The sequence below is a fragment of the Haliaeetus albicilla genome, chromosome 7 (assembly GCF_947461875.1).
Source record: "Haliaeetus albicilla chromosome 7, bHalAlb1.1, whole genome shotgun sequence".
In the NCBI taxonomy this organism is placed as follows: Eukaryota; Metazoa; Chordata; class Aves; order Accipitriformes; family Accipitridae; genus Haliaeetus; species Haliaeetus albicilla.
In genome coordinates, this window is record NC_091489.1 from 11,225,822 (window position 1) to 11,242,254 (window position 16,433).

The window sequence follows — 16,433 nt, forward strand, 5'->3', positions numbered from 1 at the left end:
GTCAGATGACCCTTGGTAACTTGTGCTGGAATGGTTGGGCAATTTCTATACTTTATTTGCTAATCTAGTCTGTATGCTTCTTCAGGGCACTTTCATTATAGTGCTGCTCTGCCAGCTGTTTTGGGTGTGATAACTTTTGTCTTTCAAAAACTAAATAACACAATTCTGTCATGTAAGCTTTTAATGTGTTTTGGGGAAATAAAAAAGCTGGCTCTCAGTATGAAGCAGAGGTTGAGTAAAGGACAAACTGCAATCCAGTGAAGCTTTTGTTTTTACCTCTATTTTTAGATCATTTAGATTCCTTTTTGCTCCTGAACATGATATTCACAAGGTAATAGATTGGACTTGAACTGCAGTTTCAAGGTGCCCCAATAAAATGTAGGGACAGTGTTGAGGGTGGAGGAGGTACGTAAGGCTGTTGGGGGTGACTGGGTGCCAGGACACAGGCTGGGCATCTGATGACAAGAGCCGGTTGTTTTGAGCGTACTCCAGTTGCATGGATGTACATCATGTTGTATAAGAGAAACAGGCTTCATCAAACAAGTATTCAGGATAGGAAGCTTTTCTTCTCTCTGTTGTCATCACAAGAGTTTAATTTTGTGTGTGTGTTTAGGTTTCTTTTTATATCTTCTTAAAGGAACAAACTGTTCTGACATCGCCCACTACAAGTCCATTAAGTGACTGGAGGGCAGGCAGAGCCATGTTGGTCAGAGAAAACAGTCAGTTTTCAGGGCAGAATTTGGCCCCGAGTCAGTCCTTGGCTTTTATCGTCAGGCTGTGGCAGTGTGAAAGGAAACACAAATGTTTTAGCGACTTGGTGAATTTTTCTCAGTGGGCTGTGACTTGCTGACATTTTTAATGTTTTGTGTGAGGAGTTGACTGGCTGGAGTACTGTGTGCTTTGCTGAATGGTAATATTGGTTTGGTTGTGTTGTTTGTTGGGGTTTTTTTGTGTGGTGGTTTTTTTTTTTTTTTTTTAACTGAATGTGGCTAATTTGTTATCCAAATCATAACGTCAGCCTCCGGGGGTTAGCTTTTCAGACTCATAGGAATCTAAAGAAAATTAATTTGAGGGATAGAATAACTTGTCACTGTTGTTAACAAAGCACCAGCATTTCAATTACAAATTTAGTTCCAGGAATTTATAGCAGGAAGCTTGACACAACCCTCGCTATAATGGCCAATTAGAAAAATCCTAGTTTCAGAGGCTTTTATGAAGCAAACATGAAAGCAGAGCCTGACTGGGCAAGTGTCATCTGTGGGTTTTATAACTGAGCAGGATGTTTTGGGAAGATGGGAGTTGGAGGGGCTTCTGATTCCTTGCTTAACTGAAGAAGAAAGGATGCTCTGATACTGAAGGGATAGTAGGGGTATATACATTCATATTCTTTCTTTTAGCATTAAAAACTAAGTAGTTTGTGTTTATCGAAGTCACGTGTGTTTTGGTTGGTTAGTTGGGTTTTTGTTTTTGTTTTTTTCCCCTCTCCCTAGGAAACCCTCTTTTTGAAAAGAGGCTGGGGATTTTTAGTAAATGTTACGTATGCTACTGCAGTACACATAGCAGGAGCACTTACACAAACAAGCTGGACCTGAGGTCTGGGGGGAGCAGCTGTAGGAGCAAGGCCTGCTGATGGAGTCTGGTGTAATGCTGAGATGAGCTGTCATCTCCTGCGCTGGTGTGCCCGTGAAGGGGCTTAGCCCCCCAGGAGTGGGCCGTGTAGAGCTCCTAGCGCACAGGATTTATAAATCCACGACCCTTTTCATAAGTGTTGTTATCCTTTTACACAGCCAATACAGCTATTTTTGGCCTCTCTTTGTGCTTTGCCTTTATCGTCTTAAGAAGGTAGTATGTTAAAAGAGCGTGAGACCTTGAACTTTGGGGTTACTCTTGATTCTCACAAAGTTTAAGGAAGGAAAAAGGCAGACCGAGCCTTAGGAAAGCATCCTGGTACATAGGTACGTACTTGGGGTCGTTGGCAGAAAAGGGACAGAGGTTACTGAATTATATTTAAAGAAAGAGAAGGATGTTTAAATCTCAATACATTCAATACAAATAGTATTTGCAACTAATGTAAATGGAAAACATTATCAGGAGTTGGACAGAGTCAGGGATTGAGTTTTGTACAATGCTAGCTTTTTGGTCCAACAGTGGCAGTTAATAATATAGTCTGTTCCTGTCTCCTAATAAAAAAAAAAAACAAACCAAAAAAAAAAAAAACCCCAAAAAACCCTGGAGGGAAAAAATGGGTAAATGTATTCAGTATATTTGAAGTTTAAATCTTGACCCTCTCAGTCTCCTGTGAGACGGGTGCTTGGCACCGAGTGTCCTGCTGGTAGATCCTTTCTGTCTTTGATGGCAAGGTGCTCTGTTTCACTGAGGAAAGAGACCAGGGTTAATGAGATTTTTCAGGTAACTGTATTCCCCCAGAACAACACCTTGAATTTCAAGGAGCTGTTTTAAGCATGGCCTGCTGTGCATGTATGGTAGGTATCTTGAATGTCTTTCAGAAAAATCTTTTTCTGCGTTGGGCTGTCTTTGATTTCTGGTTGACCTTGAAGTGTGACTGAGGAGCAGGCTGTGTTGGATCAGCTTTAGATGGCAAAGAGGAGAGGCACAGAAGGGTGAAATAATGGCTGCTGGCTGCCACATTGCAGCAAATGTGCACTCTTTGGCGTTCCCTAAGTAGGTTTTTCAGCTGTAGCCTAAAAGGACCCCAGACCTGAGGTTTTATTTTAAATTGATATGAACATTTTCATAAAGCTTATTAAGTCTTTTAACTCTCATGACATCTCATTTCTCACCAATGTGACTTCTTCTCTTGCTTGGACTGAGCCATAGCTGCTACTCCTTGTTCATGTCTGTTAGGTAAAAAACACCCGGTCATTCGTTCCACTGCTCTAGTAGCCTGTGTGTAACCAGATTTATGGCTAGATAAATTAGACATGAATGGCATCAGTTTCAGATGCATGTTGGGCCAGAAACAAGAAATTTTGAGGTCATCTACCTAAGGAATCTTCTGGTAGCATTCTGTGATTTTTTTTTTCTTTTTTTTTTTAAATTTTTATTAAACTTCTGAAGTTTTGTAGGTAAAACTTCACTGTACAACAGTCTCAATTGCTGCTGAGGCATATGATCCTTTAAGTGGTGCCTTTTAATCATAATCTGATATCTTTTTATATATAATAATTTTTTTTCCGTTTCATGATTTCATGAAGTGGAACGTTTGAGTTTCAATCCATTTTTTTTCCTATGGCTTCATCCTAGTGCAGGAACAGATGGTCTGAATGGCATGGTGGTGTGTATGCTTTGTTGTGGTAAGGGGCTTGGAAAAATTGGTGCCAGCTGCTACGAAGAGAGTTCTGCAAGACAGCATCCCAGGCAGCAGCGTGCTGCAAGTGCCTGAAGCTGATCTTGAGGCTGGTCTGTCAAGAAGCTCTTGGAGTCTTGAAAGCCTCTTGGAGATGATGGTCTGGGCTGCAGCTGTCAGACTGAGTTTGCTGGTGGAAGGCACTGCCTCCCTCGGCTGTGGTCTGCTGCGTGGATTTGGAGGGTGAAGCCTTTTACAGGCTGCATGTGTGTCTCTTCTTCTGGGCTGCAGCAAGCAGGCCTGAAAATCCATGGTGGGCCAACTTCCTTTGCCTGGTCTGTTGTCAGCAGGTAATTCGCTGTTGTTTAAGTGCAGGTGATGAGGCATAGTCTCGCCCTTAGCACTGCTCAGTGCAATTTACCCACGAGGTGTCCTCTGGTGTGGGCAGAGCTGTGCTGGAGGTGACTCAGCCTGGGTTCGTGGGACAGACTCTGTAAAATCGCAGGTGACTCCCAAATGGCTTCCTGAAACAACCTAGGAAGCCATCTTCTCTCTGCACAGCTGGAGGCCGTGCTCCTCCCTCTGCTTTGACCTGTAGGTGCTTGCCCATCCTTCGTCCTTGTCCTGCGGGGTTCTTCTGGCTGTCTCCTGGACCCGAGGTGGCCGTACTGTGGTGTCACACCAGTAAGGGCATCCGAAAGGGCTCAGCAGCCCTTCCCACAGTATAGCCGAACTTACTGTGACTGATCACTAACATGGTTCCTAACCCAGGTGTGAAACCAGGCTGAGGGTGGGTAAGGACGCAGGCGCTTCAAGGGTTGTTCCAGCAGCTTTGCTACTGCCGTTGCTGTGTCGTGTACTGAAGGAGGCTGTTATCTGCATCAGAAGCTTGAATAAGGACCTCAGCAGCTTTTGGAGTAATGCACCCAGGCAAAAAGGTGTTGACAAAGTCTGCTGATTAAAAGTCCGTGGTTTCATTGATTGCTTTTCACCAGATGGGAAGCCTGTGAATTTAATGCATCGGTATCCTGCCCAGGAGGTGCCGTGAGGCTGGTTTTAATGCAAAGGAGCCCCGTGGTTGCTAGCAAAGTTGAAACATTTGTGTGACTCTGCAAGTACCAAACTCTTGTAGGGGTTTGAACAGCTTTATTGACAGGTTAGGCAAAAAATTCTCCCACTGAGTCAGGATAGGGTTTAATATGACCCATTTTGAGCAATCTAGGATTAAGAAGAGTGCATTTTCACTCATTGTTTTCTTCTTATTTTCTCTCTCCAGATGAACACAATGATGTACAGAAAAAGACCTTTACGAAATGGATAAATGCTCGGTTTTCCAAGGTAACAATGGGTTGAAAGTACTACTTTATTTTGTTTGATTCATTGTTTAGAACAATATTGGTTAAATATACTTTGCTCTTACTCTTGTAGAATACTCCTAGTAAAATGTGTCAAAATGCGTAATGAAAACAGATAAAATACTGTAATGTTTTTTCACTCTCTGTTGCCCCATGCGCTTAAACATTTGATATTATTGTCTTGTTTAAGAAAAAATGAAAGATGTTATTTGTTAATATATTAAAATACAGTTATTTGCATGATGGTGTTTGTTTGGGTTTTGGTCCTCTTGCCTTATACTGTTTATTTCTAGATGCCGTTTTCTCAGTGCATTACAGCAGATTTTGAATCTTAGTTGCTGTGTTTACTGTCAGTGCTGCTGAGTCAGCTTTACTCATCCAAAATACTTTGCAAACCTCCAGCTGAAGCCACCTGGTGTTGCTACATGAGTCCTGACTGTGAAATTTTGTATAACTACTTGCTCATTTTGAATTTTCCTTGGCTCTCATGCTTTGTTTCTTGTTTTAATTCTCTTTACTGACTTGAAACTTACTGAGGATCTTGTTTTGTGTTTGGGATGAGAAACGAAGTGGTGGTTGCTTTAGGATGCTATTTAAAGCCTGCTTTTTATGCTGTTCTGCTGATAGTGAAAAACAACACTTTGCTCAGGAGCGTGGTGGCTATGGGAAGTTTCCCTACTTTATAGTTTGAATGTGTGAAAGAATGTGGGCTATTATCAGGGGAAACTCATGGTTTTTTTCGAGCCAGCATGGTGCTGCAAGTGGGATAAGTACTAGTTTGCTCCCTGTTAATGAAAAGGGGCATGCATGTGAAATCCTGAAAGTAGATATAAATATAGAAGAAGGGGGGGGGGGGTTGGTTTGTTTTACTTTTTAAGTAAAGCAATGACAGTGCTATAGCAATGAATGGCTGCCTCTGGAGTGCTGCCCTTCTGAAGTTCTTCATCAGCAATGTAAGAAATTTTTACTTCCCTTCCTGTGCAACAGGACACTGGGCAATGCAAGGCTTGTGGCCTTGGTTGATTCACTTTGGCTTAGGTTTGTTTGGGCTGAAAGCTGATATCCTGCACTCTTCGTCCAATGCAAACTTGGTGAGTTTGCTCTTTAGGGGAGGAGTGTGTACCTGTAACTAGTTGCTCTACGCTCACTTTTGACTGCTGCCAAGAGGAAAGACGTTCTTGCGGGAGGAGAGTTAGGCAGGGCAGGATTGTGTAAGGAGTGAAAATGTGGTGAGAAAGGAAGGCCTTTTTGTAGAGACTTACCCTGGCATAAAGATGGCATGAACACGGAAATGACAGCGATACTGCGAATGTGCTATGTGACTTGTTTGTATGTGTTGTGGACGTTGTATTGAAATAGGTAAAATTGTTTTCAGTCTTTATACTTGTACACCCATGGATATATTTTATAAAGTGGCTTTTCCTTTTATACTATGTATTCTGACAGATCCTGGATTTCCCTGCCACAGGGTATGTTCAGATACTGGTTGGATTTGAAGTAACTCTGTAACTTCATGGCCCATTAAACCACCTGAAGCTATGAAAGCCATATTAATGATTAAAGAGACTCATTTAAAAGGGCATACTCCCAACTACTGCATGTCCAATTCAAACTTGAGCATGGCTATTTTGCCGTGACAAGATGCAGATTTATGAAGACTGGCATGTTCAGATTGCAAGGAAATTGCTGGTGTTAAGTAGAAATCACCTCATATAAGAAAGTCTAGTTTCAACTGTGCCTTGAAAATGTAAAGAGACTGATTCCAGTCTTACTGACATTTTTGCATTTACCAAGTCATTTGGGTTGTTTAAAATTCCTTTTCTGTGAACTAGATTGATTCAGCTGCTTAGTAGGATAGAGAGGGTTTCGAGGCTGGGTAAATGTAATCTGACTTACATTGCAGAAAACAAAACGGTAACTGAGGAATTTTGTATGGAATTGCAAAGTTCACTCCAAGAATTTTACTTGTCCTTCCACGTTATTTATATTCTAGTTGCCCTTTATGTAAACACATAAATAAAAAGTAAGCAGCTGAGCCTCTATAAACTAGTTTGGTATACGAATATCCTAAAATTGCAATTGCATAATGTACTCAATCGCTGAACTTGATTTAAATCAACTCAATAGAGTTTTACAAAGGATCTAGAAAGAGAGCAATGTCTTTCCCTTCTCTCATCAGAGAATAGGTAGATGAGCAAAACACAGTAAGTATCTCAAGTCCACTGTGAGGTACCTGTATCTGCTTCGGGCACCTGTTCAGTGAGATAGAAGTTCTTGCTCTAGTTCACAGTATGCTAACTTGTGTTTGTGCTCTTCAGTTGAACTGTGCTATAACAAAACGCATTTTATTTGCACGTATTTTTTGAAATGAAGGCACAAGCACATTTAAAGTGGATTGAGTCTTAAGGTCAATAAATGTACTCAGCCAAGCCTCAGTGCTCACTGTAGAAGTCTTTGCCTTGGCAGAGCCATTTGCACTACAACTCACAAGCTTATGGTGGTTGTGTAGTAAAGATATTTTGCTAAAATTAAAGAGTATAAAAATTGTTAGATAAGTAGTCTATTTTACCAAGCTTTAACCAGTAGAGAAGTTTGCATTCAAACATTGATACAGAGCTGTTCAGTGTATTTTTATATTAAGCCATGTGATGTTTTTACTTATTGTATGTTTTTTTCCATTGTTCTGTACAGTCTAATTTCAGGAGTCAATTTAGCTGTGTAGCCCACCAATTAATGCATCTAGTTGTATGGATAGTTAATGTATGCTCTTCAAACTCTGTAAAATTGCATTTTCTATCCTTTTTTCATTAACACTTACCAGTTCGTAGGTATTAATGGATATATTTTCAGAACACCTTTCTGCAACGCAAGAGTACTATCTTCTGTGTTTACGACCACTGTAAATAATGGTAAATATCAAAAGTAGCTACTAATTTTGAATGCCTAATCTGAGATTTTGGTTAGATTAACCAGAGGATTTGACTTCTCTGTAATATCTTCTTATAAACCAGACCTCTTGTTGAGTCTTATGACAGAGCTCAGAGGGCTCATCTCTCCTGCAAACTCGAGCAAACCATGTAAAATATCTACTTAGTTTTCAGATGGAGCCTGATCAGCATAGAGAAGGGACTTCAAGAAGATGATGCCTGTGTCAGCAAGGACTGGGCTTAATGATCTAAGGAAGTCTCTTAATCTGGCACACAGTGATTACCTGTAAAATTATGCTTTAAATGATTCTGATTAGTTACAGGGGAACTCTTGGCTAAAAGTATAGTTTGAATTCAGGTCCACAGGATAACTTACTGCTCCATTAACCATACATTATTTGTTACACGTAGGTAAAAGGGGAGTGAACAAAGATTTTGCAATCAACCCTAGTTTTGACTTTTCCAAATTTTAAGTAGTTTTAATCTGTATCGATTTACATGGGACTTCTAGGTCTTTCATACAGACCTCTGACACTTCAGCTGATAATTATATAGCATAGTGGCTGGATACTCGCACTTGCAACTCTAGGAGCTTTCTAGAACACTTGATAGGCATGTTGAGAGATTCAGGAGTCTGTGTCCCGCTTTAGGCCCTGCAAGTACAGTTTTTTCTGCCCTGTTTTCTTTACTTTCTTTGCTCCTACTTTCTGACCCTGTTCACCCCCCTCCCCCCTCCCTTACTGTTACACCCTCTTAAGTTGGAAAGCGTGCCTGCCCAGCAAATCTGGAGTTTTGATCGCCTTGTCTATTTCTTCCCCAATTCTGTCTTTGTCACTTAGTTGCTTATCCAGCAAGACCCAGTTTTTCTTGTTAAAGCCTCAGATCTGCTCTGTCTGTCCTTCCTTTCCCCTTCTCCCACTCTCCATCTCTTCACTTTCCCAGCCCTTACAGGATTTCATGCTTGTGGGGTCGGTCCTATTTTTGCATCTCTAAGCAGTCCTAGCCTTGCCTTCTCTTTATCTCCTTGCATGACTCAGTCTTTGCTGGCTTTCGTGTTCCCATTTTCCAAGGTGGTACTTTTCCAATTTTGCTTTCAGATTGCTTACTCTCCTCTTCTGCTATTCCTGAACTTGGCAGGTAGGACCCAGAGTCAGTGCAAGAAACACGATGCCCTAACTCTTAATTTAGACCCATGGAGTCAGATCTGTCACAGCCTGTCGGAGCTTAGTGCTGTCACTCTAGAGGAAGTTCATAGATCCAGCACGGGCAAACTAAGGCTCGCTCTTTCCCCCAGTGAATGGTGTCCTCGTTACATTTGGGAAGTTTTCCCACAGGGATGGCAAAACCACTTTATTGCTAGGAAGGTTGTGCTCTGCTAAAAGAACATAAAACCCCAGAGAAGTTTGTGGTATTCAGTGAAAATGACACTGGATTTCCCTGCTCCCCTAGTCATAAGACTTGGGTATGGAAGGCTGTTGAACAGAGCCAGGTGGGGACATTGTTCCAAGGCATCAGGAATTGCATTCAAAGCCTGTACATGCCTGAGAGCTGTGCCTCCCTTCCCTTTTTGTCATGTACTGCCATCTCTTTCCAATCGAAGCTCTCAATTTCATTCTTCTTATATGCAGAAGCCTTGTACAGTCTTACTTCTGCATTTGCAGTGTTCTTGTTGCATGTATTTCCACGATGCTGATCCTCCAGGTCCTGTGCTGGTGCCCTGACATCTGCACTGGCCAGCAGCTGCAGCACTGGCAGGGTTTGGAGCTAGGACCTGCCGGCGTGGGTAAACCCAGACCTCCCATGCTTTTACAGCATCTTAAGTTTTCCCCTGCTATGTGGTCTTCCAAAATGCGTTTCAGTTTAGGGTTAAAAAGCAAAGAAGAGGCTGAGGCGCAGCTTGGGAGCAGACTGCATCCTCCAGGCTGAGGTCTAGGTTAGCCTGTGAGAAGGCGAATGCTCGGTGCTGGGGCTCCTGTGCCTTTCCTCTTCTGGGCTTTGCCAGGTCCCCTCCCCTGGAAGGACACCAAATAAAGTAAAGATGAGAGAAGACGGGGCAGTAGGCAAACTGGTGTGCTGTACATGGAGTGCTTTGCGATGTGATGGCTTTATATGCATCTTAAAATGAAAATGGTCCTCCCTCATCATACCAGGCATTAATTTCTTTGCTAACTGCAAAGTCTTATCTAACTTTCTGGGTGGTATGCTGCATAGATCTTTTCCACCATTTTTGCTCCTTAATTTTCTCCTTTCCTCTAAGGGTTGTTTTACCATAATAGTAAATGTCAGACCCCATACTCCTGAAGACATTTTGCTGCTCTACTGCTGACTCTTAGCAAACGTGATAAATCTTTTTAAAGACAAAAGCATACCTATTCAAGATAATTCATTTTACATGACCCAAGATACCTGAGGCCAAAGACATTTCAGAAGGGATTTTTGGGGGGAAGGAGATTTATGGAGTTTAATGTATTAGTCATGCAAGAAGAGAGTTCAAAAAGATTGATTAGGCAATTTTATCTGTCCAAGGAGACATCACCTAAGATGGTCTGTACTCCTTTTTCCAGTTTAGTTTTTGTGGTGCAAGCAAGGAAATACTTGACTGCTGGTAAAATATTCTCCAGTCTATTTGTTCCTGCTGTATTCTACCACTGAATTAAACTGTAAAATGTAACTTCACTCAAAGATAGTCAAAGCTTATGAAAAATTTGGCCTTAACCTGAGGAACAACGTGCATGGAAAAGAATTAGTGTTTGTATGAACTGGTCTTAAAAATTCAATTTTTAGTCTACTTTTTTTTTTCTTAACTGGATTACTTAGTCCCTCCTTCTGAGAAGAGGTCAAATGGGATGTGAATTAATCAAGGTGCAGGAAAATAAATCTTTTCTTCTCTAATAGGTTATGAGATATGGTAAGGATGACTAATTTACAGCATCAAAGCGATAATACACAGCAGTTCATGATCTCTCCCAGATTTAGCTACAGCATGAGAATTGCCAGTTTTCTGCCTTCCTCTCAAGTGCTAAAGTTTTCTGCTCTAAGAACAGGGTGCAGGCAGCATTTCCCTTACTGGGCTTCAAAGCTTGGTATAGTAATACAAACTGTAATTACTGATGATTTTGGTTAATGCTCTGGGCTTTGGGATAGAGTTTGACTCTGATTCATGGTGTCAGTTATCATCCCAGTTGTTGGAGTGTTTGAGTATTTGTGTTTGTGTGACCTTCTCAGGCACTAGAGCTGAACCTGGTAGAGCCACTGAAGCAAATCTGTCCCTTTACCTGTTAATCGCTAATGAGAACAATAGTCAACCTGGTCAGCAGGAATTTTTTTTTAAGGAATCAAGTTACAATCTGAAGTTAGTTGGCTTTAAAAAAAAAAAAAAAAAAAAAAAGATAACATTCCAGTCTTACAGGAGAAATAACTGACAGTGATAAGAAATATGGTCCCAACTGCCCCTGCTGGTAATGATACATAATGAGGCTTAATTGCAAGCTGAGGTTAGTACTGTTACATTAAACGTATTATAATAACGTAAGCTTATGTAAATGCATTAATAGATGTATTGGGGAGAAAAAAAGACCCACAGAGAGTTGCTGATGCCTTGTGTTTGTTTTGCTGCCTTGCTATGTCTAGTATTTGCTTTTATATGTTTTCCCTCATTCTATCATGTTGTCAGTCAAGTATTTCAGGTGTTCTGTGGATTGAGCTATCTTTAGCTTTTCAGCTTTGCTGCTCCTTAAACTCATGTTGGTCATCTAGTAGAAACAAACTTTCCAGCATATCTCACTATTGAGTCTTACTTTTTTTTTCCCCTGTTAGTCTGGAGTTTTAAATAGCTATTTAGTTGTTTGTAATTATTTTTAAGCTCCAGTAGCGATATTCAGTTTGGCCTATAAGGTATTTTCCTCCTGTGATTGTAACTTTTTATTTATTTTTTTTTTTACTTGGTATTTGAATTCATAGTTTTGGTACTAGTGTTGTGTAGAGATGCCACAACTACTCTGACATTCAGGATAGAGTAGAGTATACTCAACTAAAATACATCTGTCACAGTTTAGCTAGTATTTATGTATGCTGTCGTATAACTCCCACATGTCATTGGAAAGAGAATGGAAAAAAAGTATCACGTTTTAATAAAAATACTTCTGTAAACAATTACTATGGTCTTAAATTAGATATTGGCAAGATTATTGGTTGACACAGTTGTTTACTTTTTGCAATGACCTTTTCGCTTTCTGAATTGTTTCCCACATCGAGTTCCCATGTACTGGCCTCATGATGTAGCAGCACTTGACATGTTTCTTACTCTGTATTGGTCATGATAAAGTGTAGTTCTTACTCCTTGTGTTTGTAATAGAGTTTAAACTAAGTAGGTGGTTACCATGAGTTCCCTAGGAATGTACTTGAACATTATGCATGGTTCATGTTCTGGTTAAAGTGCCCAACCTGTTCAATATTTCCCCTTTCTCAAGAAAAAGGAGAAAGGGCTCTTTGCATCTCTACTGCTGTTTTGACCTATTTACTGAGCATCTTACTAGAGGTTAAATGTAGTCATCTGTTGGTTAAAAATAATTAACAAAGACAACTCTGACCTTCATATAAGTGACACTGAAAGATTAGAAGAATCTGATGGAAAAATCAAGATGTACTGCTTCCAATCTATTATACTTTCAGGGTGTTCTGGTGCTTCTGAGGTGGCAGATGATCTAAATGGCAACTAGGGCTTTTCCCAGCACTGCTCTGAGCGGCCAGAACTTGTCTGCTGCGTTCCCTTGGTGGGTGGTGAAGGTCATACGTATGCTTTTACAATCTGTGTTACTTCCCTGGTGACAGCCAGTGTATGTTACTGTGAAACTGAGAGGACCTTTCATCCTGGTTTTGATGTCGTCACTAGGAGGTCTGAATCGGTATCACTGAGGAGGATGTGAAGTAGAGGTGGCTTATCTCTTACTCTCGAATATCTCTGGCATTCATTTATTGGAAAAGAGTTAGGTCTAATAATGTACCTTCAATAATTATTGATTTAAAGAACATGTAAATTCTCTGCTGCCAGTAACTATGATGACATAAGAGAAAACGGCATGTTTCTAGTTAAACTAGATAGACATTAAGACTTCTTTAATGGTTAACTTTGCAAATAACTTCATGTTCACAAACAATACACAAAGAGCATAAATAGCTGTGATAAAATGACAAATAATAGCTTGTGTTAAAAAAAAAAAAAGGAGGCTTTGTCTTACCAAGAATTTGTGACTCCCTTTAATTCTCTGTAACTTGGCTCAATTTGATACAGTTCCCCATTAGTAATAAAGGGACAGTTAAGAATGTTCTACTGTAAAATATATTCAAGGAAGATTGCTGCCTTGTAACTGTGTGTGGCTTCAGTAGAACAAACTGTAAATGTTGATGGCTGGTCTTTCTACTGTCGGTAGCATTGGATGACTCTTAAAAAATCTGGTCTGGATTTTGTTTATAGCTTCCTCTATTTCCTGGGAACGCTTTCTGGCATAGAGAAGGAATGATTTCTGCCCAGTCATATTGGATGACCCTTCTCTGCAAGTAATCCTAGATGCACACAAGGAAGTGCGAGTCACCCTCTTAAACCTGATCCAGGTGGAAGGGCTGGAAGACGGCCAGTGGGCATGTGAGAAGGGTGCTGCTGCCACTGCCAGGAGGAGATCACTGTGAGTGGGCTCTCCTTCCCAAATGGTGCCGGTGTCTCGCTGGAACATGCAAAGCCGATGCCTGTAGTGACTGGTCTTACCACGTATGGCTAGCCTCTGGTCTCCAGCTCAAAGATCATTCAGAAACCGCTGCTGCTGCCCCATGAGAGTGTTTTCTGCTGTGGATAACAAGCGAAAGTTCTTCTTTGTCTCTTCCCTCCCCTACTCGTGTTAGCGCAAAGGCTGGCACCAAAATGTCTGTTGGAATAAATGTAATGTGATGGATTGGATCTGGTTCTGATCCTTGTGCATGAGCCCTGTGGTAGATAACAATTGTGTCACCATGTCAAGTTTATAGGAGCACAAGCAGGCCTAGCCCCAGTTTATGTACTGTCTCCAGCTTTTATTTCTCTACTTTCCTTTCTCTTGCTCTGCCTTCCTTTCCCTTTCTCTTCCCTCTTCGTCTTTCCCTTATGCCTGCCCCTGTTGAAGTGAATCAGCTCCTTTCCTGCTGTCAGTGCCAGTTTAAAGCATTGGGGAACCAACATGGCCTCTTTCTAAGTTAAGTCTGTTAATTATGTTCTTTTGTCTGTTTTATCAAGCCCTTGTCTCTGCTACAGCAACTCTTGTGTGTGCAGCTCTGCTGGCAAAGCCCTCTTGGACAGGCTGAGGGAAAGAGATTTTTGCTAGTGCTTTTTTTTTTTTTTTTTTTTTTGTCACGGCAAACATAGGCAAAGCAGAGAAAAACTACCTTCTGTTAACTGATAAAAGTGTTCAGTGAGGGGGATGTGAATGTTTCACACCCTGAACCGGCACAGTTCTCCTGGTACATGGTGTGTCCCTGCCTGTCCTTTATACTATCTTTGTAGTATAAACTGGACCCTATTTTGTCTTTGAGAAAGGACCCATTATCTGCCTTGTGTTTGTACAGTGCTTAGCACAATGTAGGCTGCTCCTTAAGTACTTACCAACACAACCGTGACTAGCCATTTGCCCTTGCTGAAGGGCTAAGTATGGTTTGTCACTGTCACTCTTACAAGGCAACTACTTAAATTTCTTGATCCATTATGTCCAGTGATGGACTGCTTCTCCTTACGGGATGCTGGCGTCAGCTGAACTCCTTTCTACTTCTTTAGTCTTTAAGTGTGTAGAAAGTGAGTAAAGTGTTGTCAGTTCCAAAAAGGAGAAATTTAGATTGGCTTAGCATACTGTGTCCCAGGCAGGACTCTACAGAGATGCAGACAGACGTATGCTTTTTATATACTGCCGATACATATATTTATTTGTGTGTGTGTACATCTGTGGGTACAGACTCTTTGTTTCAGAAGGCCAGATTGCTCTCTGGAGGTTAGGAGTGAGTGGTATGTGTGTGGGCAGGGATGGCGGGGAAAGCAATCTGCAGCACCCCATGCCTTTACCCTGTAGGGTGGGAGAGGACTTCTGCCCTTCCCCAGAGCCCTAGCTCTTGCTGCAGCGTGCCAGTCTGCCCCAGCACAGAGCTGGTCCCAGGGCTGCCTGCTCCAGCCTGCTGCGGCTCAGGGCGCTGCTGTCTCCGTGGGCCCATTAGGTGCCTGGTGGTGGGTCGGAGTCGGGGCTCGGAGTGCTCCTGGCCCTGCTGGAGCTTGGTTTGGATTAGGCTCCCTGACTAGAAGCACAGGCCCAGCCTTAGTGGTCACGAATCGTGGTTCCCAGATTGCCTCTGCGCTGCTGCAGCAGCCTCCCCCGGTAGGCTCAGTGGTGGGTCCTACAGGTAAAGAGATGGGGCTCTATATCTCTTTTCTCACAAGGAGATGGTGGTGATGGCAGCAGCCTGGCCAGGCTCTGAGCTGGCCCGTGCCTGGTGCAGGAGGGCATGCATAACCGTTCTGCCAGCATTGCCCCAGAGCTTTTCCTTGCCTTGGGAAATGGATGTATGGGACCATCCCTTGGGCTGCCATTGTATAAAATTCTTTTCCAGCTCCTTTCTAAGCTTAATAAACTTTTAGTCATACAGCTGTCAGAAGCTGGGATACGTAGCTGTTCTGTCTGGAAAAGGAAAGCAGAAGACTTCTTGAAGCACAGCAGGTTGCTATCTAACTGCATCCCAGGAAAGCTGGGCAGCATCCAGCTGCACTGTGCACAGGAGGACAGAGCAGTGATGTTCCTGCTTGCAGACCATGTGGCTCAGATAGCAGATCCCTCATGGAAACGTGTGTCCAGGTATGAGGAAAACGCATGGGTGGGAAGAGGCAGTGTGAGCAGAGCAGAGTGCAGCACATGCACGGTCTCAGCTCCCATTGCAACACCAGTGCTGTGGGCTGGCTCTGTGCCCTGATGGGGTAACTGGGGCTGCCTGGGTGGCCGCTGCCACCGGGTGCCTGCATGTCCCTCAGGTGGGTGTGGGAAGCTGGAGGAGCAGGTTTCCAGCCTTCCTGACGGGTGTGCTGCGGTGGAGGTGGTGATGGGCTTGGCAGGGTGGGTGCTGCAGCCCTTTCTTAGCCAACTTCAGTCACCCTGCACTTGTAGAAGCCTTCCTGTGAACTGACTTCCTTCCCATAGAGAGCATTTTGTTAGACTTTGCTAAATGCAGAGGCTTTGCATGTTTCTGTGTCTCCGTTTTGAGGATAGTGGATACTTTAATAAACCGGGAAGGAGTAGCTTAGACTGCAGAAATAATTTAATACTCTTCTGCTGACTCTTTAAACTGACAGCAGGACGTGGTTCTCTGATGGCCAGTGAAATGGAAAAAACATTCTCCTGAGAAAGCAAATCTGAATTATTTCCACCATCACAGCAGGCTGTATTGCGTAGGGCTGGAACGTACCATGACCTGTCGAAATGAATGACTGAAAGCAGGAAGTCATTCAGCTTGTTTTCTTGCATGTGAGGGGATGGGAAAAGAAGAAAGAAGGCCATATGCTCTTGTCGTGGTTAGAGCCCAGCCGGCAACAAAGCACCACAAGGCTGCTTGTTTACTCCTACTCCCTGCCCCAGTGGGATGAGGAGGAGAAAATACAACTAAAAGCTCGTGGGTCAAGACAAAGGCAGGGAGGGATCACCTATCAATTATGGTTACAGGCAAAAAACCAGACTCAACTTGGGGAAAAAACAAAATCAATTTAATTTGTTACCAGTCAAATCAAAACAGGATAATGAGAAATAAACCCAAATCTTAAAAGCACCTTCCCCCCTGCCCCCCCTTTCC

General features: G+C 42.4%; 2 protein-coding genes across 3 annotated transcripts in view; one reads left to right on the top strand and one right to left on the bottom strand.

Moving 5' to 3' along the window:
- MRPL18 (mitochondrial ribosomal protein L18) overlaps positions 1-16,433 on the bottom strand; it is a 643,474-nt gene that overhangs the window by 462,158 nt on the left and 164,883 nt on the right. The gene's annotated exons all lie outside the window — the stretch shown is intronic.
- Positions 1-16,433, top strand: part of UTRN (utrophin) — a 386,688-nt gene that overhangs the window by 55,583 nt on the left and 314,672 nt on the right. For both annotated transcript variants that reach the window (XM_069786921.1, XM_069786920.1), the window contains one exon: positions 4,584-4,645. In XM_069786921.1, coding sequence (XP_069643022.1) covers positions 4,584-4,645 — 62 coding nt within the window. The remainder of the gene's footprint in view (positions 1-4,583; positions 4,646-16,433) is intronic.